Here is a 25548-nt window from a genome sequence, read left to right as displayed (position 1 = left end):
TGCTGGAATACATGCCAAAATTAGGCTAACCTAATGACAGCAATCAGATAAACTCAGAGACTAAAAATATTGCGAATGTGTTTTTTTCTGTTATTATATATTACTTATTAGTTTTGTTTAGGATTTTTATTAATTAAATAAAAAATTGTGAGGAAATAAAATAACTTATGACAGTAGATTGTATTAATTTTGGGCTCAATTTAAAACGTAACTTCGTGTAAATCTTGCCAACGACGTTAATCGTGAATATCCATTATGTCGCTCTGATATCAAACAAAAACCATCAAATTGGCAGTCATCTTAAATGAGGTGATAGAACTGCGAAAAATAAGAGAAAATCCTTAAAGAATTTTTGATTATTAGAAATGTTGTAAGAAAATCATTATGAAGACGTGCCAAAAAAAATGAATAAATTTTTATTCCAATAAAGAATTATGAATTAATATTTACGTCATGCACTATTATGGCATAGTCTCTTTTTTTATGGGAATTTAAAACTCATTTTCAATAGGCTGTTGTTCTGTTAGGTTTTGCGAGAAAGTGGTAAGGTTAGCTGTACAAGAGCTAGAAAGATTGTATCAAGTAAAAAAGTAGTTATAAAAGAGTTAAGAAAGATTGTTTCACGTTATAAAAGAGTTAAGAAATCACGCGAAGATAATATAAAAGAACCAACAAGTTGTTAAAAATTCATTATAAAAATGCTAACACTTGCTGTGTTTAAAATTGTTTAAATAGCAACATAATGTAAAGTAATAAAAAGATTTATCTTAACCACTTCTTTACTTTTTTCGACTTTCAAGTTTGAATTCTATACCACTTTTCCGTAAATTAAACATCAAAATGTTTATTATAAAGTATTGATAGCTTTTATACGGAATTTATGTAGTTTATTTTTTATTATTGATAATTTCAACATATATACACACGTACATACAATACCATCTCATACAATGATATCACAAAGTATCCGTTGAACAATGCCTAAAACATTTTACAAAAAGATTTACTTACTAAATAAGCATAATTTATTATTTATTGAAGCTCAATTTTATTGCTGATTGCTGTTGTTACACATTGTATAACTCTATATTTATAATGTACGTTACTGTATATTTATACTCTATACATATAATCCATATCAGTTGTGTAACTTATTAATAAGCTCCGTTGATTGCTGATTGTTGCTGTTACACATTATACAGCTCTCTATTTATAATGTATCGTACTACTAGCTTTTGCAAAAATTACCGCTTAAATTATGGTAATTACTCACACAGATAATAAATGAAACAGTTAATCTAGTTAAAGTGACTTTTGCCATAAATTAAAAAGAAAAAAAATTCAATTTAGTAGTCGTATAAGACGAATACACATTTCCCACTTACTTTTCTTAATTACTCTCTGTACATCACTGAACATCTGTTCAAATAGTACAGCTATTACATTAACACTTTTTCTAAAATTTATTCACAGTATTATCTGTTCCTAATATCATTTATTCTATCAGGTATTTACCGGTTATGTAATGACGTACTAAATCGTTTTTACTATTTGTCATAAATTTTTGAATTTTTGCTACCTTTGTTTTTTTCTTGATCGTAGATATGGAATATATGGATCGTAGATATAAAATATTTGGAAGCCATAGTTGTAAGTACTTTGACTAGAGCTTGAAAGCTTGTTAATTTCTTTTATTTTAATCTTTATTATTGTATTCTTTATTGATTGCTATCTTGTCATAAATATGCAATTTTAAAACTCAATTCTCGGGTGGTCGTTGTGGTGTTTTCAACAGATACTGGTTACTGGTTTCTAAAATTTTGCTTAAAAATTTCTAGAAAAGAATTAGTAAGCTGTATAATATTAAGACTTTGAGGCTTTTAATTATTTTAAAAGCAATTTAAGTAATAAGAAATTTAAAAATTGTTTCGGAATTGTTTATCTTGAAAATTTATGCCTCACAAAGAAAACATTATTATTAATCTTTAAATTTTTTTTGCATTTCGCTGACGATGAAAAATAGTGTGTCATAGTGGATGTGGTTGTACTTGCATCGTATAAGTTTATAGAATGCTACGAATCGTAGGAATTGTTGTCTTGAGATAATTTTGCTTTCACCTATCCATTGATAAATTGACGCTGTGAGGCAGTTGATGGTAGTGCAGGAATCTTTGGGCGAGGGTGCGAGCCAATTCAGCGACTGTAAAGGTTTTTCGAAGGAGACAAACTCCGTCTAAATAAACAATTTTATAAAGGTAGAAAAAACTTCAGGAAAATTATAGATAGGATTGAGGATGGGAAAGAATTTTCCAGGAATGGTAGGGATTTCTGCGATTTGCTCGCCCCTTGCTGGATAATTTTATAGTTGTTGTTTGGGTACCACATGAATGTTGCAGTACTCATACTGGACTAAGTACATGCCTGCATTGCTTTTTAACCCTATATAGCATGATTTATCGGATATAGAATTTAAAAAATTAAAAAACCTTTTGGTTCAAGAAAACAAAGAGTGATCAAAAAACGTTTGTACCTCAAAAATTAGATTGATTTTGGGCTTTGTTGCTTTAAGGCAACTCTATGCTGTAATGATAATAATTTAAAACTATTACACTGTCAAAGAATAATGTATCAACAGAAGTTATTATTATAAATTAACCACAAACTTATTCTAGAATTCAAAAATACAATAAATTACATAGTAATTGTGATCAAAAATTAAATTTGCTCCACCTGGATCAAATTTGGTTTAACTCTAGGTAGCAGATAAAAATCAAAATAATAAAAACTCTTTTTTTTGCTTCTTTATAATATTCAACAATCAAGTAAAATCAATAAAAGCTTAACTCTAGGATTGCAAATAAAAGTCAAAATAATAATAACTCCTTTTTCTTTTGCTTCTTTATAATATTCAGCAATCAATTAAAATCAAAATATAACCCAAAACAATTCCTACTGAATTTAGTTTTCACAGATTACTTGTGAAACTTTCGAAAACAATTGAATTGAATTAGATGTAAAGCATAAATGAACTTTACCCTACTCACAAAAAACTTTTGTTATTCCAGTGCAACCTGGGTATTTACAATGACCCATTTTATCTACGAAAGAAGAAAAAAGACCAATATTATATTTTCTAGTGGATGGCTCAGGTATATTTGCAGCAGGACCCCTTCTCTTTTATGCTCTATGAAGATGGTTAACAGAAATGGATGGTCGCCCTTGCCTATTTGAAACCTTATTAGATTGGACTGAGCATTTTGCAATTTTTAGTTTAAATATAAGTAGTTGAAGAATATCTTTCTTTTTGCCTGTCTTTACAATAGAGTATCGATGCTTGCACTACAATCATGTCAAGAAAATGCCAAATGAGTTTGTGATAGCATTTTTTCGGATCTAATACGGATCATGTACAGACTCAGCATGCCATCAAGGAGATCTACTCCACCCATATATTTGTTGTACGTAGTAACAATAGATGGTTGTTTGACTTGAACAAATCTCTGCCTTCTTTTTTTAATTCACCATCAGTGGGCATGTTGACATTTGGGAGTCTGTTTGTACGCATTTTTCCTGTGCATGCTATGCCTTGATCTTAAAGTGTTTTTAGCAGTTCCAATCCAATGTACCCATCATTGTTAAAAAATAGCTTGTGTCATTTATGCCTTGGTACATTTACTAACAAGTGCATCACAATATTTCCAGGTGCTTTCAAATCAGGCTGTCCTTTACAAACATCAATAAAACCTGAAATTATCTCAAAGTTATGAACCAGCCCATGAACACTAGCTGAGATATAAAACTTATAAACCCACTTTTAAGATTTTTGAGGATTATCTTTTTTCAAAGAGGATCTTCCTTTGAAAGGAACAACTTGTTCATCAATACACATAATTTCTTCATGTTTCAGGCTAATAAAAGATTCCTTCAGCAGGTTGACAATCGAACGTACCTTGTAAAGCTTGTCAGTACAGTTTTCTGGACTGTTGTCGTTGCAATGAAGAAACGACTTTATTTTTTCAAATATTTTTTCTTTTGAAAAAGTTGACTCAGCGATGACATTAAAAAATTTATTTTTTGATGTCATCACTGAGTCAACTTTTTCAAAATACAACTCATTGCTCGAATCTATACGTGTGGATGGGAGCTTTGCAATACTCATTAAATACAAAATGCCAATAAATTGCTCAAGTTCATTTTTGGCAAAATGTATATTCTTCTCCATATTTTTTTGTAAAGCATATTTATTAGACTCATCAACAATATTTTGAAAAAGTTCATCAGTTAGAAGGTTACGTACCTATGATCGGCTTTTCTGAGATTATATTACCACCATCTCCTTCATTGGTATTGTTTTGAAATGGAAGATTTTTTTGCTCAACATCATCAGCTTTTTTATCTTCCAAATAAGATTTTTTTTTAATTTCTGCGGTTGGCGTACTGGTGGTGGTGGTTGCAGAAGTGGATGTGTTTTATCTGATGAGAACTGAGGTGCTTTTTGTTGTTCATTACAATCAGAAACATAACTATCAGATTCTGAATTAGCATATTCTGATTCTGACTTGGATATAATAAAGTCTTCATCAGATTCGCACGATAGATAACTGACATCAGACAACTGAGGTTGGTCTACAGGGAAAACAGTTTCTCTAAATGGAATTTTTAACTTCTTTGCAGAGAATAATAAAATTAAGAAGCAAAACAAATAATCTTTAAATGTGTGTATATATATATATATATATATATATATATATATATATATATATATATATATATATATATATATATATATATATATGTATGTATATATATATATATATATATATATATATATATATATATATATATATATACATATATATATATATATACATACATATATATATATACATACATATATATTTATATATATATATATATATATCTATATATATATTTTATATATATATGTTATATATATATATATATATATATATATATATATATATATATATATATATATATATATATATATATATTTATATATATATGTATAGTGGGAAGATACTGCTACAAACAATCTAATATAAAAAAAAAAAAATAAAAATAGGTATCACTCATTAATTACTCTACACTCTGTTTTACTTAAGGTGAGTCATTTGTACAAATAACTTTTTCTACTTTGTACGCGTATATTTATTATTATAGGGATTCCCAAGTGCTGAGACAAATTATTTGTTATTTGTTAATTTTGTGATGTTATTGTGGTGTTGCTTTGTGTTAATAGATGTCTTGGTTTTCTTTTACGTTGTTGTCTTTAGTTTAAAATGATTATTGGTTTGTTTTATTACTGAAACTGACTACATAAAATCATTTATTAAAAGCTAAGGGTTCAGTTTTTAAATAAAAACAAACCTTTATCTTAATTTGATCATTAATTTTTAGCTTTTCTTTTAAAAAAGAGATGCTAATACAAACTGGCATTAATACAAACAAAAATCTTGAAAATTCACAAAAAAAAAACCACTTTGCAAAGTAAGTTTCTTATTTGTTATCTGTTTAGTTTAACATTTTTGAGTTTTTAAATAATAACATAGAGTGCATAATAAAGTTCCTACATAGCAGAATTTAAGAAATGTACTGAATGTTAATTGTTTTCCAACACTAAAACGAAGTTTAATAATATTTATACTATTTACTTAAAGCTATATAATAGTAAAACAATGTTTCTATTTAAATTGTTTTTATAAATATTTTTGATACTTTTTTATGTTGAATATAATATTTTTTTGTAATTTTTTATTTAAGTTTTCATTTTTATTTTATCTTAAGTAAAATATGTTTTTCCTTTTCTATTAATTTTCTTATTATTATTAATTTCTTCATTTTTTATCTTTAGAGTTATTATCTTGAATGGATATATTGCCTATTTTTACCTTGTTTTTTATTCTTCTATTACTTTTTACATGTGAATGGAAACCATTTATACTTTTATCACCTTATTATGATCTAGACGGTTTCCATTCGCATTAAGTATGGATTTTTGGCATAAACAACAGGCTTATTAATTTATTTGCCTAACTTGGCAGTAAAAACAGCTTAATTGAATGAATTCTGTAAAAAAAAATCTTAACAAATGTTAAGAGTTTTTTTTACAGAAAGCTTTTATAAAAAATGTCAAACAGATAAAGCTAATTTGTTTGAAATAAGTAGATCTCTTTGGTTCGTTTTTCCAAAATTGTCCAAATTAGCTTTTTAAACGAATTTTTTCTGAATAACTAGGTCTCTTTAGTCCATTTTTCCAAAAAAGGTCCAAATTTGCTTTTTAAATGAATTTTAATGAGAGGATTAAAAAAGTATGATAGCCTAAGTTTCTAAATATACCTTAAGAAATGTTATGCAACTGTCTTACGTGTTAAAGATACTTTTGCTATGTAAAAGATATTGAAGTAAATAAGTATATCTCTTAAGTAAATTAATTGTTTACCAAACACATAATAAAACAATAAAATTGTTAAACTGAACTTCAAATCAATTAATTTTTTGTCGTTTACTAAAATAAATCAGAGTATAGAGACCAAATTAAAAATTAAGTTTAGAAATAGTTGGGTGTGGAACAGACTTACTACGACCAATGGTCGTGGTAATGGACTGTCATAACAGCAAAATATATCATTTAAGTTGTGTGTGTTTTTTTAATGAAAATGCTTTGTCCCAAAAAGTCATACTTTTTGGTATTTTTTTTATTTAAACAACCAAATCCTAAGCAAGATATTATTGGATCTTTTTTTTTTTGCTTTTGGGTCAAATCATTATATTTCAACCAATTTAAAGAAAACTTTGTGGGGCACCATCTCTGATTTTTCTGATTTTTACATGTTGTTATGTGCATTATGTGCATTATGTAGATAAGTTAAATTTAAAATTTCAGACTTCCAAGTAGAAAATGAATCATTAGAAAATGAACCATGTATGCTACATGCTAAAAAATGAATGCTTGTATCTTTGTAAGTTGGTTGTCCCCGTTCACCGTTTGATTGGTGCCACCCCAAACCCCGTACCCTCCTTCCCTCACCTTAGTGAGTTGGGGAGGAAGGGGGGTCCAGACCACATACAGACTACTGATTACCTATAATATAATAGTATTTAAAGAAATAATGGTTTCATTTTGAAATTTATTTAGATATTTAAATATTAAGTATCTAAATATTGAAATTAAATTAGAAATCTTTATTTTAACCATAATGAAGGTCTCTAAAAAGTTACTATCCCCTTTATTTGTGCCCTTATCTGCTATAAAGACCAGATCAAGAAGAGGACAACCAAATAAATTTTCTTTTTATTAAGAAATCACTTTAAATTAGTTGCACTCTTTACAAAGGTCAGTTGGTAGGCTAGAGGGGCACTGGTTTCAAGTAAGGCATTCAACCGTTGATGATTGAAAAATAGGGTTATTTAAAAATGCTAGCATTTTTAATGTGGATTCGACAAGTTTACGTACAAGTTTAATGTTTGCATTTTCAGATATGTTGGGTCTAATGGTCTTATATGCAGTTAATCTTAGATCAAAACAAAGTGTTAGAAAAATTTACAAGCATCTCAAAATAACTGAAAAATGGACTTTTTAGGCAAGTGGACATTTTGCTTTTAGATATTTAAGGTCTAAACTGCAACAAGCTGCCTATATTTTGCCTATTTATTGCAAATAGTAGTAGCTAATCAGAAAACTTATCTGTAAAGACTTGTGGATGAATAGAATAATGCCACAATTAGTTTCATTTTGGCATATTTTAGCAATTTTAGGATTTTTTCTAAAGTCGAGGAGGTCATAATTTTTTTCTTATTCAACACAAGTTAATAAAAACCACTTTTTTAAAGAGGGAACTATCCAGAAAATAGTTTTAGAAAAAATGAAACACTTGTTGAAATTGAGAAAAAAGTTATACAACTCTTAAGAAGTCTGTTTTGACCATTTGTAAATCAATGGGGCCACTGTGTTTCTAAGGCTACAGTTTCTGAACTATTGTACTTGGAAGTCTGAAATTTCAAATTTAACCTATCTACATAATGCACATAGCAATATGTCAAAATCAGGAAAATCATAGATGGTGCCCCACAGGCGATTGGTTGATATACAATAATTTGACCCTTTTAAAAATTCGAAATCTTAATAAAGTTCTTTAAAAAACAAAGTTACCTCATTAAAAAATTAACAAATATGATTAAAAAAAACAAATTTTACAAAAAACTTTATGCGGTCCTTTTCAACTGTTTAACCAAATATGAAGTTTCGTTATCACTAAACATAATATTTACTGAGTATATGAAAATTTACATAAAATTATTTTTTCATTTATAACTATGCATATTTTCGTCGTTTTGTCTGTTCCCAGAACAACGTACACCACCCAAGTTTCAGTAAAAAACTTTATTTTTTAGATTTAAATCTTAATAAGTTCTTCACTCAAATTTGCAGCCTTGTTTTTTGAATTTTTTTTTACTCTGATAAAATCAATATTGAGTAGGGTAGAGCGGGGCCAGTTAAGCAAGTTTGGCAGTTAAGTTATCTCAAAAACTACGCATCACATGACAAAACATCTAATAGATGAAAACTGGGGAATTAAAATATTAACACAATGCGCAACAAAAGATTGCTGAAAAGCTATTGAGTAAGATATACGGGCACTTTTTCTATTTTTTTTTTTTTTTACCTTATTCTTATTAAACATCTTTGCTTCTAACAAGGCTGCATGCAACCACTAATTAAAGTTGGAAGTTACTGGAAGAGAAAAGATGATGATGGATGAGCAAGATCACGATTGACGGATAACTTGAAGGATTGCAAATTATATGAATCAGAAAAGCAAGATGAAGGAAGTGAATTTCAAAGAGCTGATGTTCTAGGAAAAAAACTAGACAAATAAGCGTTTTTGGAGCACTTAGGAACAGTCACAGAAAAAGGTTGACGCTTAATTGAATAACGAGTAACACGAGTTTGAATTTTAGTAGATGGCACAGGATACGCTAGCTCTTTAGAGCAGTGCTCATTATAGTATTTGTAGAAAAGAGAAAGAGAAGCAACATTACGACAATGTGATAATGGTTGGAGGTTGGCTGCAAGAGCAAGTCCTACTATGTTTACAATGCGTTTTTGTACCTTGTCTAATAGAAAAAGGGCATCAGTAGAAGTTCCGCCACAGATATGGCAACAGTATTCCATAAAAGGCCGGATTTGAGATTTGTATTGATAGAGAATAGAATCCGAAGTAAGAAAGTGTTGAGCTCGATAAAGAGATGCAACCTTAGCGGATGCTAACTTTGCAACTGATTTGATATATGGTTTCCAAGAAAGATCGGAAGTAAGAGTTAATCCTAGAAGATGAGAAGTAGATGACACATTTAGTACATCACCGTTCATAAATATAGGAAGATCTAACTTATTGCAATAACGATTGGCTGAAAAAATTTGAGTTTTATCTGTATTGAAGTTCACCAGCCACTGTGAGCCCCATGCTGTAGCAGAAATGAGATTCTTTTAAAGCTCAAATGCCCTTATCAAGCAATCAGAGAGTGTTGGTTTCTTATCATGACAAGAATATTGTAGTATCATCAGCAAACAATACCACCTTAGATATTAGAGTATCTGAAAGATTGTTAATGTAAATTAAAAAGAGTATGGGGCCAAGGAAAGAACTTTGTGGAACCCCTGAAGTTACAGAATAAAAAGAAGAGTGCTGTCCATCGAGAACAACTTTCATACTACGATTGGAAAGGAAGGATTCAATAATCTTAAAGATGTTGCCAGATACACCTTATGAAGAAAGCTAATGGGGAAGACAAGCATGCTAAACTTCATCGAAAGCTTTTGAAATGTCATGAGCGATGGCTTTAACTTCTCCACTTTTATCTAATAGTGGAGAATTTAAGGTCATTATTACTGTTAGCAAATCAGCTGTAAAACGAGAAGATCAAAATCTATATTGATGATCAGAAAGTAAGTTATTAGATTCAAGATGAGAGATTAAGTGTATGTTAATTAAAGATTCAAAAACCTTGGTTGTTGGCAATATCAGGTAGAACGCAACTAGTGTAATCAAAAGATGATATTGATGAAAAGTTTTTAGCAAACAATTCAGTATTGTCTATAGGTGAGGTGACAAAGTATGAACCATACAAGAGAGGTGGAATATAAGATTTGCCCTTATTATTAATACTACTAAAGATTCTCCAGCGGTCGCGAGAGCCTAATTTTTGAGATGAGATACGAGATTTCATTACCTGAGAATAGCGGACTTCAGCGTTAAACAAAACCTTTTTACAATGGTTTCTAGTAGTAATAAACAGTCTGTTTTCTGGAAAATTGATTTGCTGATAGATATGGAAGTAACGGTTTCGATTGGCAATTGCAGAAACACAATGTGAGGAAAACCATAGAGGAGATTGAGGCTTGACCTGGAATTTTAGAGAGAGAACAAAAGATTCCACGTCAGCCTGAATCCACAAAGTTATGTAAGAAGCACATTTGTTGACAGGAAGACGAAAGATTTCTACCTAAGGGCCATCACGAAGAAAATCACGGAAAGAGTCCCAGTCAGCTTAAAGGTAGTTTGTAAGAGGTACGATAATAGGGGGATTCAGATGATGAAGAAGAATGAGATATTAGTTTAAGAGAGATCAAACTGTGATCAGAAGCACCTAAGGGTGAATGTGGAGAAACTGAGCACTGACTAGGATCAGACGCAAGATATAAGTCGAGTAGAGAAGGTAAATGAATGGGGTTCTCTGGAAAGCGAGTAGGAAAGTTGACTATTTGAGTTAGGGATTGAGAAAGGCAAAAGTTGCGGGCTTTAATGCCTGCAGAATCACTGGCACTAGAGCCGAGCCATTCAGAGTGGTGAGCATTAAAGTCATCGACAACAACTATATTAGCTGATGGAGGAAGAGAGAGGGTTTGGTCAATATAATCAGAAAAAAAATCCAAAAGAGTGTAGTCTTGAGATGAAGGAGAGCAATATAGAACAAAGAGAAAGGCGATAGAGTGAAGTGGTGCTAAACGAAAGTACATAAAGAATAATCTTTGGATTCAAATCTAGTTTCACGACAAATGGGTGAATTCTTACGAATGTAAATGCCCAGGCCAAGCATGTGGCTATTGGAGTCTTTACAAATTAAAGGAAGATAACCATTAACACTAAGATCACAAGATGAGACAGCTGAACTCAAATTAGTCTCTGGTGAACTTTGCAAGAGACAAGACTCAACAGAAGAAAAGTTACCTCGAAGACCACGAATATTAGAGAATGATAGGTTTAGAAAACTTGGTCATAATGATGGTTTATTGTGTTTTATAATTTTCAGTAATTTATTCGACTTTAAATTTGTTGAAGAACTTGACTCAAAACATAGGTAGTACTTAGAACACCATTTAATAACCCAAGTAATAGCCTTTTTACTATTAACAAACCCTAAGCCGTAACAAAGGGCCCCAAATGTGGCCTCCGCAATGCACACAAAAGTAAAAACAAAGACACCATCCATGCACAACATATCACTGTTAATACTTGGATTTTTTTTAGCTATTGATGGAATCAGCCTCTCTGAGAGCTACCACAGAGTTCGAGAAAACCTGACTACTAGCCGGCCTCAGAACCATTAAACTGAGTTTTAGAGCTGTACTCTCATTAGGAGATAATAGAATGAGTTGCCTAGTCATAAAAAGAGTCATAAGCAAAACCCATGCATTGAGTCAAGAAGACCCAGCATTCAACATCCTAAACTGGAAGCAATGTATTAAGAAGGGGTGCTAGGCTGAACATTAGATAGAATTTGTTTACCCCTTAAGTCCTTGCCTAGGAGGCCTTCTACAAGACAGTAGCCGGATGCATTTAACATCTTCCCAAGATGAGTCTTTTTATTAAGACACCATCTCCAGCCTTGGCTCAACCAAGTGCCCCAAGGCATGGGGTGTTTTAAGTTGGAGTTGGCATCTCCTAACCTTTGCCTAAAAAGGCGTATTCTACATGGCAGCATGACATGAAGCAGATTGTACTTGGTTTCATGTTACCAGTAGCAGGATAAACTGACTTAACATAACCTGACCTGACATTACCAGACCTGACATTTTGGACCAAAAAAGTAAAATAAAAAATTTATGCTCTATTTCTCTTGCATGTTTATTAACTTTTGTATCTGCTATCACTTAATTATTGATAATTTACCATTTCATCAGACTTTTGATTAAAATTAACTGTTTTTTCTTAAGTTCTACTGTTTTACTTCTTTTTAAAACCCAACTAATGCATCACCTTGTCTAAAGGGGTAAGTTGAGCAGCTTTGAGAAAAATAAATTAAACTGAACTATCGAACACAAATTTGCAAATCACAACTTTGATGAGATGTAATAGAGCGGAACATTAATTACATATATTTGTAAAATTAGTAACGTTTAAATCGGGCATCAAAGTTGAAGTTAGTTGTATAAAACTATATTTTTATATTTTATGAGACTTTCATACTATGTAAGTTATTTTCTTTTTTTACTTACGTTATTAAAGTGCATAAAATAAAAAGTTAATAATCTATACACACGCTTACTGTTAATGGAAGTTTTATTGATGGTTCACCCAAGTTTCGTACCATACATATTCCATTGTTTGTTGAATTTTTAACTTACCACACACTATTGCTTAACTTACCCCGCTGGGGCAGATTGAACAGCTTCGCAAACTTTAGGCAATATATATAAAAAAAAAAAAATCAAAAACTATACGTTATTCTTAACAAATATTTAGCAGGTTAAATTATCTTTCAATTATTGAAAAATTATGTAAGTCCGACGCAACGTTCATGAGATCTATTAGATTTAGCAAAAATTGCTCAACTAGATAGGCTCTATCCTTCCTCAAACGTTTTTTGATATTGAAACTTTACACAATTAAATTTATTGCCCAAGAATACTTTTTTTTAATAACTTCAAAAATAATAACTATATATGTTTTTCATTTATAGAAAAAAAATTTTTCCAATCTTTTCTTATTATTTAATTTTATTGCATGTTCAATCTTTTTTTTTTTTAACTTTTTTATTTATTAAATATTATAAGTTTCACTTTTCAACTCTGAGCAAAATACATTCACGGCTTGACGCAATTAGAATGTAATTAATTATTTCATATATTTTTTGTCAATTTATGGTTTCTATTTTTTATCTACTTTAAAACACGTTTTTATTTCTTACCGTTTTAGCTGCAAGAAAGGCCTTTATTATTTCCAAATTTTTCTCATGTAACATAATTTTATCTTTTTGTGCATCCACTTTTGATATAAGTTCGTTTTAAAGTGCGTCCACTGTTGATGTAATTTTATTTTCAAGTGCAACCACTTCTGACACATTTTTGTTTTTAAATGATTCCACTTTCGTCGTAATTTTATTTTCAAGTGCAACCGAGTTCGACGTGATTTTGGTTTCAAGTGATTCTACTTTTGACATAATTTTATTTTCGATTGCAACCACTTCTAACGCATTTTTGTTTTCAAATGATTCCACTTTCGTCGTAATTTTATTTTCAAGTGCAACCGAGTTCGACGTGATTTTGGTTTCAAGTGATTCTACTTTTGACATAATTTTATTTTCAAGTGCAACCACTTCTGACGCATTTTTGTTTTTAAATGATTCCACTTTCGTCTTAACTTTATTTTCAAGTGCAACCGCGTTCGACGCAATTTTGGTTTCAAGTGATTCTATTTTTGACATAATTTTATTTTCAAGTGCAACCACTTCTAACGCATTTTTGTTTTTAAATGATTCCACTTTCGTCGTAATTTTATTTTCAAGTGCAACCGCGTTCGACGCAATTTTGGTTTCAAGTGATTCTATTTTTGACATAATTTTATTTTCAAGTGCAACCACTTCTAACGCATTTTTGTTTTTAAATGATTCCACTTTCGAGGTAATTTTATTTTCAAGTGCAACCGAGTTCGACACGATTTTAGTTTCAAGTGATTCTACTTTTAACGTAATTTTATTTTCAAGTGCATTCACTTTTGACGCAAATTTATTTTCCAGTGTATCCACTGTTAACGTAACTTTGTTTTCAAGTGCGTCCAATTTTGATATTGCCATGGAAAGATGGTTTAGCATTGAAGAATTGGCGTGCGTTTCATATTCTTTTCTCATTACCTTTTTAATATAGCAAATATCCTAATTATTTTAATATAAGTTAAGATAAGAAATTATCTATATTACACATATCAAAACAAAATCAACAGTTCCTTAACTGGTTCAAAAGTTGTAGAAAAAAAAGAGGAGAAAAAATATTAATTAACGTGGCATCCGTGATTTACAGCTGTTTTCTACCGCCACTTCTTGCCATTGAAAGTAGCCAATTAACAATCATGAGCCAGAAATTAAAAAGTCATGACTATAATGAAGCAAATAATCACAAATTTACACACTAAAAAAAGAATTAGAAGTTTCTGACTCAGGGTGGATTATTTAATATATTCTTAGTAAGGTTTTTTTTTTTTTTTATTTCAAGTTTATTTTTCTTTCAATTTTATTTCAATTTAATTTTGACATGATTTAAATTAGTTTTAGTTAACACTAAAACTAATTTAAATCAAAACATTTATAGACAGTAACACACACACATATGTCATAAAAAAATTACAATTGTATCATAAAAAATAAAATGTCATGAAAATTTACAATTGCTTCAATTTAAGAAAAAATATTTATAATAATACAATCTTAGCTAAAGATATGTCGGCATAAAATGAAACAAAATTTCAAAAACAAATAATTTTGCAAACGCAATTAATACCAGAGGCGTAGAAAGAATTTTGGTGTTCGAGATGGGTAACTTTCAGACATGGAGCAAACTCCAAACATTTATATGTTTATACTTATGTCAAATAATGAGGGTTTGCAAAAAATTGCGATGATTGGAGGCTGGGAACAAAAAAGCCCCAAAATTTTCGCCCCCCTGCCCCAAACGTGAGAGCAACAAGTTGATGAAGTATTTTTTGATTAATACCATACCAATTCTTGATATGTTTTTTAAACACCTCAAGACTTTTTGGGTACGTGGTCTCACTATTTAGAGTGATCCAGAGCGAGGTGGCTCTCTATAACGTACAACATGAATCATTTTATATGAAGTCTTTAGGAGATATTTCTCTTGTTCTTTTTTTTTTTTTGTTACTTAACCTCCTCAAGGCAGAGAAGGCCACTACAAACGAGGAGGCTACTTATTTGTAGTATAACCCTCTCTCAACTCTATAACTCCGAAACACGAACCTTGATGAACAAGGCCGCTGCGCGGAGAAACGAGTTAAGTGCGGTACTACCAGAGACGTGGTGGGGATCGAACTCGAAACCTCTCGCTTATGAAGCGAGCGCTCTACCACTACACCACTTCTGCATTTGGAGGTAGAATGAGTTTTTGCTACAACGGAGTTTATAGGTAAGATTTTTTATAGTATAAAGGTTTTTCATAAATATTGGATTTAGACAATTAAAAAGTTTCCATTATAAGAAATCTCAAGTTTTTTATATGGATTCTCGGACTATTATCAAAATTTTATAATTCATTCAGAGACAAATCAAGTCTTTTATAGACTATACTTTGAGCATTTTTATGAATTCTATTTATTTGTTTTTTATCTTTTTCTGAACAAAACATATACTTATCTGGGTTCGCAACCATCGTGTTTAGCTGAAACCAATTAGATATTGCTTGCTTTTTTTTGCAAACAAAAAATAACCTCCTCAAAGCAATAATCACAAGCATAAATAGTGTTATCATGACCAAAATAACTACGTACTGTATCTTTAATAAATTAAAAAAAAATCATTTATAAGGACATTGAACAAAATAGGTCCAAGGACTGACCTTTGAAGCAATTCAGATAATATATCCACCCAATTTGAGGCAGAAGATTTTTACCTTTTGTTTATGACAAAAAATATAGGATAGCAAGAGATTAAGAATATTTTTTGAAAAACCGCAGGCGTATAATTTAGCAATTTTTAAGTTTTGCGAGATATAGTTGTATGCTTTTGCGAGGTCTATAAGTATTGATCCAACAACTCCTCCATTATTATTACAATCATGCCACTAATTATGTAACAAAAAAAGGACATGTTGAATACCATAACCTCTTCGGAAACCACACGAAAGTTTATCAAATCTAGGCTTAATAAATATCATAATTTGTTCATATAAAATAGTTTCAAAAACTTTAGAAAGGACTGGTAAAATTCTAATTGGACGGTAATTCGACTTATCAGTTGAGTCATTCTTCTTAAAACATAATATAACATCAGCCATTTTAAGAAACGATGGGTATTTACCATCATGGACACTATTATTTATGCAATCTGTAAAACTGTTCGTAAGGTGAACAATATAAGATTTTAACAAAGAAGTTGGTATATCACAACTAGTATTTTTTTTATTATTTATAGACCCTATTATTTTTGTATTATTATCAGGTGTGATTTTATGGAACTGGAAACTATATGTACACGTAATAAATTTTTTCTTTATGTTTATTATACTGGGATTATCAATACACTTTTTGATATATGTATTAACTGGCCTATAAAGCAAGAAAATAAAGACGAATGTATTAAGTTTGTGCTACTAGATGGCACAGCAACGTTTATAAATTAGTTAATAAAAATATTAATCAATAAAGAGTTGTCAAGGATGATGTTTTTAACTAAAGTGATATGTTTGTTAGAGTGACCTAATTTATCTAAAAAAAAAGTTTCTGTTAACATCCAGAAAGATGCATCTGAAAGGTATAATTTTCACCCATTCAAGGTTGAAAATTGTATCAAAAAATGATTTGTTGTACAGTTTTCTACCTTAAAGCTATGTTCTATTTAACTATACCCTACTAAAGATATATCACATAAGAGGATATGTAACCTAAGGAACATATCCTAATATTTGTATATTTTAAGATACATATCTTAAAACGTGCATATCCTAAGGTACATATCCTATATGTATTCTATCTAGAATACATATAGGATATATAGAATATACCCCTTGTATTATGAATATATTTGATGTAACTCCTGAGTCTTCGAGGTTTCGCAACCAAGTGGGCCCCCTCTTATCTCCAGTTAAGCGAATCATTTACTTATTCATTTTTAGTTTTTAATACACAATGCTCATCAATTTTGATAACGTTTTAGCCTCTCAGCTTATTATCAAAGTGAGATATACACACGCATGTATTTAATCGGTAAGCCTCGATTATCCCATGCCGTTTCCACAATTTTGATATTTTTAGGTCACATCATCTTTCTTCTATGAAATGATATGTACTTAACTCTCTATTGTAGTGAGGAATATTAAATAAATAAGTTTATACGTAGCTTAATCAATAAAATAACCGTAAGCCCTAAGGAATTATATTTAAAGATAATATATTGGATATTTAATTAAATAAATAATAATGTATACTAAGGTTTGACTATAATGGCTCTAATATAATCTTTATCTAGTGTTCCTCTAAGGCTTTGACGGAGCCCCAATCCTTGATCACCGAGAGGCCAAAACCACTATATACCGTGAACGAAAGGCCAAGACCACCTTGTATAATATCATTCAAAGAACCTATTCATGCCTTCAAGGCAGAAAAAACTCAGCAACGAATATAGAGCACTACTTAAAAAATCGGTGTCTGATATGAAGAGACAGATGCGCAACAAATCAATCACCAATCTTGCCAAACAACCCCTCACCGATGTAGATCTAGATTTACTAGAAAGAGGCCTTAAATGGATTGCAAAACCTCAGAAACCTCTTTTTAATGTATATTATAAACAAATCTTGAAGTTCAAAAGAAGAGTCTACTGTAAAATGTTCTTTGAACAACAAAAACAAGAACATAAAAGTAAAAATAAAGTAGAGGATAAAAAACAAATGAAACACCTGTTTTCAAGACCTAACCATAATTGGATGCCAAGAATAGACAAGAACGAAAAACTAAAAAGGTTCTTTACGATCATAGAAAAAGAAATAAAGAGGCTGGCTACAAAACAAAATAACGAAGTTACAATGAACATACGACCAGATGAATATAAAGCAATAAAAAACTAAAAAAAGACCATATTATTATCAAGAAAACCGACAAAGGAGGAGGTATATGTGTTCTAGACAAAAAAGAATACGAAAATAAGATTAACATAATGCTAGAAGATAAAAATACATACGAAGAACTTAAGGAGGACCCTACCAGTCGTATCACTAACAAAGTAATAGGAGAGATCGAAGACATGAGAAGAAGTATGATAATCACCAAAAGAATATCCGAATTCATATACCCGGGTACCCAGGTTAGAACCCCCCTATTTTATGGATTACCTAAAGTCCACAAGGAAGGTATACCACTAAGACCAATTGTGTCTGGTTGCGAAGGCCCTACCGATAATATCTCAGAATATGTCGTTAAATACCTACGACCTATGGCTGAGTCACTACCGTCATATTTTAAGGATTCAACATATTTACTAGAAACTCTGAGTTTGACGCCAATTCCACCTGGTGAATATATGCTGGTTACAGCGGATGTAGTCTCTCTATATACCAACATTCCACATAATGACGGCATCTTGGCAGTGGAAAGATTTAAACGCAATCAGTGGAAATCACTAAAACTACCGCAAAATCTTCCACCCATTATACCAATTATTGAGTTTAGTAGATTACTCACGCTAATTCTAGACAACAGCGTATTTATGTTTGGACCCCGTACATTTAAACAAAAATTTGGAACCTCCATGGGAACAAGGATGGCACCTCCATATGCTAACATCTTTATGGGTGAACTAGATAAAAAAATTGTTCAAAATTTTAAAAACGTTGTTTTTTATAAAAGATTTATAGATGGTATCCTTATGATCTTCAACGGCACCTTAGAAGTTCTTGAGGAATTAAAAGTATTCATGAACAACCTACATGAAAATATTACCTTCACATTTGAATGCTCTACTAAGTCAGTGAACTTCATGGACCTTATCTTGAAAAAGAATGTAGACGGTACTATTTGGTCAAACCTATATAAAAAACCTACTGATACTTTAGCACTTCTCAATTTTTACTCTAATCACCCGAGACATCAAAAGGTTGGGATTATATATAGCCAAGCCTTAAGACTAAATAGGCTTATTTTAAAAGAGAGTGATCTGAAAACTGAAGTTGAAAAATTAGCCAGAAAACTGGTTATAAAAGGATACCCACTAAGCATTATCAACCACCAAATTAATAAAGCCCTTAAATTCTCCCAAACGGATCTGATTCTCCGCAAAAAAAATAGAAAAGATCAAAGAGACCACAGAAGGTGACCCTACCAAGGGTTTTTCAACAAACGGAATCCCTTTGGTTCTTCCATACGATGTAACTGGAGGCGAGACCATGAGAATGGTCAATAAACATTGGAGGATTATTAAAAATGACCCCACCCTTAGGAACATTCTAAGTGAGAAACCACTTAGAATATTTTCTAACCGTGAGTCTTTGAGTGACCAATTAATTCGGACCTTATACCAACCCTAACAATCTGGACATTGGTAAATTGATAAGTTACCTGGATCACGGATAATGTTGATGGAGTAAAATATTTGAGGAAATAAAAATGAAGAGTAATAAATATGAGCAGATGAACAATTATTCTAAAATTATTGATATAAATAAAATATATATAAAATAAATAAATAATAATATGAAGTAAAAATTAGATTTAATTTCTTTCTAAAGAACAAACATTTAGGAAGTAACAACCTTATGCTTCACCTATTCTAAACTAATATAATTCAGACAGTCAGATGTACTTGTTATAACAGCCGATTTATCACTTCTTCAAAAACCATAATATAAAATTTTAATATTATAATAAAGTACCTCGCGTATCCGGTACAAACTAAATTATTATACATATTAGCTATTAAATTTTCTTCACCTTTCTCACATTAACAAAGCTTACTATTTAATCTTTTTACATACTATCATAGCATTATCTACTAGAAACATCTAAATAGCAGTTCTTTAATAATAATTTCATATATTTTTAAATAAAAATAATATGGCTTCGAAAAGACCATCATCATCAAACAGTTTTCTTCAAAACTCCAAAAGAATATGCCTAGAAGCAATGGTACTAGTCTTCTTTTTATTTATTTATTTTTAAGTAGGATTGTCCTGAATATTTAGCGATGCCAATTGTATTTAAGGATACTTGACATCAAGTTTCCACGATTATGTTGGCTATATGTTTGATATGTATAAGGTGTATATCATAAGTCCGACTTTAATGCTATATGTATATTTTTTCTCAATAAAATATATATTGATGTTATATATTTTAAAAGTATTTTTTCCACTTATTGCTTAAATATTACCATCAATATACACTAATTCATACTCTAAGTTTTTATAACTAACCTTATACTACTAAATTTTATTTTTACGTGTTTTAACTTAACGTAAATTGTATATTCACCTATTGCGCTTATTTTTCGTAACTTTTTTCTAAAGAATGTATTAGTGTTTATTCAATAAGTTTATGATAGGGTAATTGGCTCCGAGTAGTGTGTCCTTTTAGTGTTGCAACATGAGCGAGGCTTGGCGTCGGAATGGGTTTTTTATACTGATTTCGATGATAAGACTCCGACGGGAGTTTTTAGGAGTTGGTGAATTAAACATTCGAAACGTCAAAATACCAGGGTAGAGACCCCTCAAAACGGTCAATGCCATAACCATTTCCTAATGAGTATCTGGTATTTACACTACCTAATTCGTTTGCTTTTTTCTCAAACACTAATGTACTTTTTATGCGTATCTTTTTTGAGTTTTTTACGCGCGTGTTCTAATATATTTTTTGGTAGAATAACTTAATTGTTTCATTTGTCCGGTTTTTGGCTTTATCTGTTGATTTTGTACTGTGTTTTTGATTACTATGTTTTTGTCCATCTATTGTCTCCACATTTATACGGTTTCTATATGTGATCCCATGACGTTGTGTTGTTAGTTTGCATTAACTGTTTGTTTTCGTCCAATAAATTTTCTAATAACTAAGGCCTTATAAATTAATTATAAAATTTTAGCATGTAGATAATAAATAAATTTTAGAGTATAGATAACAACTAAATTTACTATTTAATTATAAGGCTATGATAAGCAATTTTCTAAGACATCTCATGCACGTAAGCGCACCCCTACCACAGGCTCCAATTTTTTATTTTTTGTTTTGTCTAGTGTTTAATAATAAAAAATTAATTCTCAATTACCCGTTTTTATACAAAGGCAGAGCAGCAGGCTTTTTTATACTAAGATTAATAAAAAAAATTTTTCGGACTGCTCGCCCTCACCAAAAACCCTTTTGCGCGGGCGATTTAGCTCCACTGCGCCTGTCCCTATTTTAGTCAGTCGATGTAGCAACACTCCGCTGTGCCTATCCCTATTTAAGTCAGTCGATGTATGCACACTCCACTGCGCCAATCCCTATTTAATTCAGTCGATATATGCACACTCCGCTGCGCCTATCCCTATTTTTTGAATTATTTTTTAAATTAATTTAAGCGCGAGTTAACCACAGCGCCAGCACCTATTTTTAAGCAGTAGATACTCCATTACGCATGACTCTTTTCCTTAAGAAATTTGTCATACTAACTTTCCACTGCGCACGCCCATATCTATGTTTTTTACATACATATTAAGAACAATTTAAGGCTCGCATTAGCGTTCATGGACTACTTTGTACATAGGAATTCCTTTCTACAAATCTAATTAAAAATAGCTTTTAAATCTTTATAATATAAATATATTAAGTTCCTATTAAGTATTTGAACGTTTAGATCATTCGGTTATGACGTTACATAAGGCCGCGGAGACCCGGGTTTGCATCCCGCGTCGACAACATATTTTTATCTTTTTACTTTTTCACTTGATTTCTTTTAAAGCCTTATGAGATTTACTCATTTATTGACACATATCAATATTCGCATACCTGTTAATTAGTTCATAGATTTTTAAAAAATTATTTCTCAGTATAAAAGGCATAAACACACATGCGTTTGTTTAGTAGGCCTCGATTACCATTCCGTCGTTGGCCAGGTAATATCTCACATGTGTAAAAAGCAAAATTTTACAGGAGACAGAAAAAACTATATATTTCAATGAAATGAGGTTTTTAAAGTAAGAGTAAAAAACAAATAACTAACAAATAATAATATAATTTGTTAGTTATTTGTTTTTTACTCTTACTTTTAAAACCTCATTTCATTGAAATATATAGTTTTTTCTGTCTCCTGTAAAATTTTGCTTTTTACACATGTGAGATATTACCTGGCCAACGACGATATGTCGTTCACATACTCTGGGTGTTATGACCCATATTGGATCATATCACCTTTTTTCTGTTAAATATATGTGATTCTCTGCTAACTTTAAATATAAAATAAATTAATACATAGCATAATCATATAAATAAATAAATAATTTAACAATAATAAGAGGTTATAATAGTTTTTTGAAAATATGTCAAAATAAGATAGGATAATATTATAATCCAAAAATATTTTTTAAAAAAATCTAATGGTTTGTATAACTTCTTCTAATAATATAACTTTAAACAATTAGAACATAACTTTGAACAATAAAATATAAACGTAAACTTCATTAACCAGAATAATAATTTTTGTAAAATATTCTCATCTTTACCAGTCAACGCCCTTAGCAGCATACATATGGTCTATCGCTATGGTGATTTATCTTGAGGTGGCATTCGTCCGCTGTTTAAACGCACTCCTCATGATGTGAACTGTTGGTTAAAGTTTTGCCGCGAGTAGATCAACTGACTGAGGCAACAGCTGCTGACCCAGCATTGATTGAAGCTGATTAAAATATCATTTAAGGTTTTTGCCGCGAATAGATCAACTAATTGAGGGAGCTACTGCTGACCCAGCATTGATTGAAGCTAGTTGAAAAAATCATTAAGGATTTTGCCGCGAGTAAATCAATTGATTGAGGGAGCAACTGCTGACCCAGCATTGATTTAGGTGCTGGCGCTGTGGTTAACTCGCGCTTAAATTAATTCAAAAAATAGGGATAGGCGCAGTGGAGTGCGCATGCATCGACTGACTTAAATAGGGGTTGGCGTAGTGGAGTGTGCATACATCGACTGACTTAAATAGGGATAGGCGCAGCGGAGTGTGCATACATCGACTGACTTAAATAGGGATAGGCACAGCGGAGTGTTGCTACATCGACTGACTAAAATAGGGACAGGCGCAGTGGAGCTAAATCGCCCGCGCAAAAGGGTTTTTGGTGAGGGCGAGCAGTCCGAAAAATTAATTTATTAATCTTAGTATAAAAAAGCCTGCTGCTCTGCCTTAGTATAAAAACGGGTAATTGAGAATTATTTTTTTTTTATTAAACACTAGACAAAACAAAAAATAAAAAATAGAGCCTGTGATAGGGGTGCGCGTGAATTATGAGTAATTTTTTATTATTAAAAAAGTAAAATTGCTACCTTAAGCTTTAGGTAGCAATTTTACTTTTTTTATAAGTGTGAATAAGCTATTTGTAATGCACTTAACAAAAATTTGTGAAACATTATAGTTTTCTTATTTAAAAAAAAGTTTTAAATTGAGATATTTGAACTCAATGCATGCTTGGATATTGTCCAAAATTCTTGCAAATAATGTATGCTTTGCGCAACTTAAATAGGAACCTAAAATCATTTCTCCATACAAATTTTACGTTACACGTTTATTATTTTTACATTGTATGCTATTTGAAAGAAATAGTGTTTGTAGTAGTATCAAAAAAATCATCGTTAAAAAACAAAAATTTAATGAAAGGCTTTGAATTTAAAATTAAATTTAAAAACTCTTTATTCTCACCACATAAACATCGGTTCCATCGGTTGTTCAAACTGATAACATACCCTTCAGAAACTCTTTGAGGTTTCAAATTATTTTACAAGTAAAGTTTCTCATTAACAACGTGTGCTGCCTATTTTCTTACATATTTCATACTCTCCCTTTTTTTTACATTTTTAACAAAAATTAACTCGAAAACATAATCAGGGTTCCCATTCCTTTAAAACCTTAAATATCCTTAAAGAAAAAAAACTCCTAAAAAGTCTTTAAATAATCTTAAAAAAAGTTAAAATTTGTCTGCTCTCCTTAATTTCTCCTTACTTTCTTTTTTTTTATCATCTAGGAAATTTTATTAAAGCAAATGGATTATACTTATCTATAGAGAGGCGTATAGCCACTTCATTGATGAGTTAAAATCCTTTACTTTTGTTTTATATATATATATATATATATATATATATATAATATATATATATATATATATATATATAGATATATATATATATATATATATATATATATATACACACACACACACACACACACACACATATATATATATTTTTACCACACACACACACACATATATATATATATATATATATATATACATATATATATATATATATATATATATATATATATATATATATATATATATATATATATATATATAAATATATATATATATACATATATGTATATCATATATTAGCCCTCCGAGTATAAGAGTAAGTTTTTTAATAGTTTTTTTTTGGCTTTTTGTATTTAACTTTCACTTTATTAAAATAATTTTATTTTGTATTCTTTACAAGTGAACACCATGCTATATGGGATAAGTATTTATTGACACTCTTTTTTAGTTAAAGCTATATATATATATATATATATATATATATATATATATATATATATATATATATATATAAACTTAATTACAGCTAAAGATATATACACTTTAGGGAAAAAACCATGAGCAAGATATTAAACAAACTTCATATTAAAAAAATTGTTATATGTTTTTTACTAATTACCTTTAGATGCCTAAATATAAAAGTAGTTTCCGGAATATTTGGTTAAATAATGGAAGTTACACTTTTTGGTTTCAGAAAGATAAAAATCCCAGCCTTGCAAGATGCAAAGTTTGTTTTAAGTCATTCTCATTAGCAGGCAATGGTATAAAGGGTTTTGATGTACATGCAAGAGGAGCAAAGCACATATAGTGATTGCCTAAAAAGGTTTATGTTGTTTTATAATTGTTCAAAGAAATTTTGCAAACAGTACCACAGAAGTCAACCTCAAGCAATGTATCATTTCAGATATGCTTCAAAAGGAAGCCGTTTTGAAAGCAGAATTAGTTTGGAGTTTAAATATTGTTCAAAGCAAATACTTTTTTAGATCAGTAGTGAAAACAAGTCTCAACAATTTACTTTGATGTTTCCAGACAGCAAAATTGCCAGCAATATTTCATGTGGTCGAACAAAATCTAGGTATATTGTAACTCACAGTCTTGCCACTTATTTTAAAAAAGTTCTGATAAAAGATCTTAACCTGCTGGATAACTTTGTATATTTATTTCATGAGTCTTACAATAAAGCTGTAAAGAAAGGTCAAATGGACTTACATGTGCGCGATTGGCATGAAGAGAGAAATGCTGTTTGTGCTTGATATTAT

General features: G+C 30.4%; 1 protein-coding gene across 2 annotated transcripts in view; it reads right to left on the bottom strand.

Annotated features, from left to right (window-relative positions):
* Nucleotides 1-865: 865 nt before the first annotated feature.
* The window catches only part of LOC136083870 (TNF receptor-associated factor 3-like), a 128591-nt gene continuing 103908 nt past the window's right edge, over nt 866-25548 (bottom strand). For both annotated transcript variants that reach the window (XM_065803778.1, XM_065803777.1), the window contains 2 exons: nt 13213-14154; nt 866-2233 (listed from right to left, as the gene is read on the bottom strand). In XM_065803778.1, the coding sequence (XP_065659850.1) occupies nt 13309-14154 (846 nt within the window). In that variant the 3' untranslated portion in view covers nt 866-2233; nt 13213-13308. The remainder of the gene's footprint in view (nt 2234-13212; nt 14155-25548) is intronic.

The sequence above is a fragment of the Hydra vulgaris genome, chromosome 08, assembly GCF_038396675.1.
Source record: "Hydra vulgaris chromosome 08, alternate assembly HydraT2T_AEP".
NCBI classification, from domain to species: domain Eukaryota; kingdom Metazoa; phylum Cnidaria; class Hydrozoa; order Anthoathecata; family Hydridae; genus Hydra; species Hydra vulgaris.
Note: the sequence above shows the minus strand (reverse complement) of the source record. Positions and strands in the feature narration are given on the sequence as shown.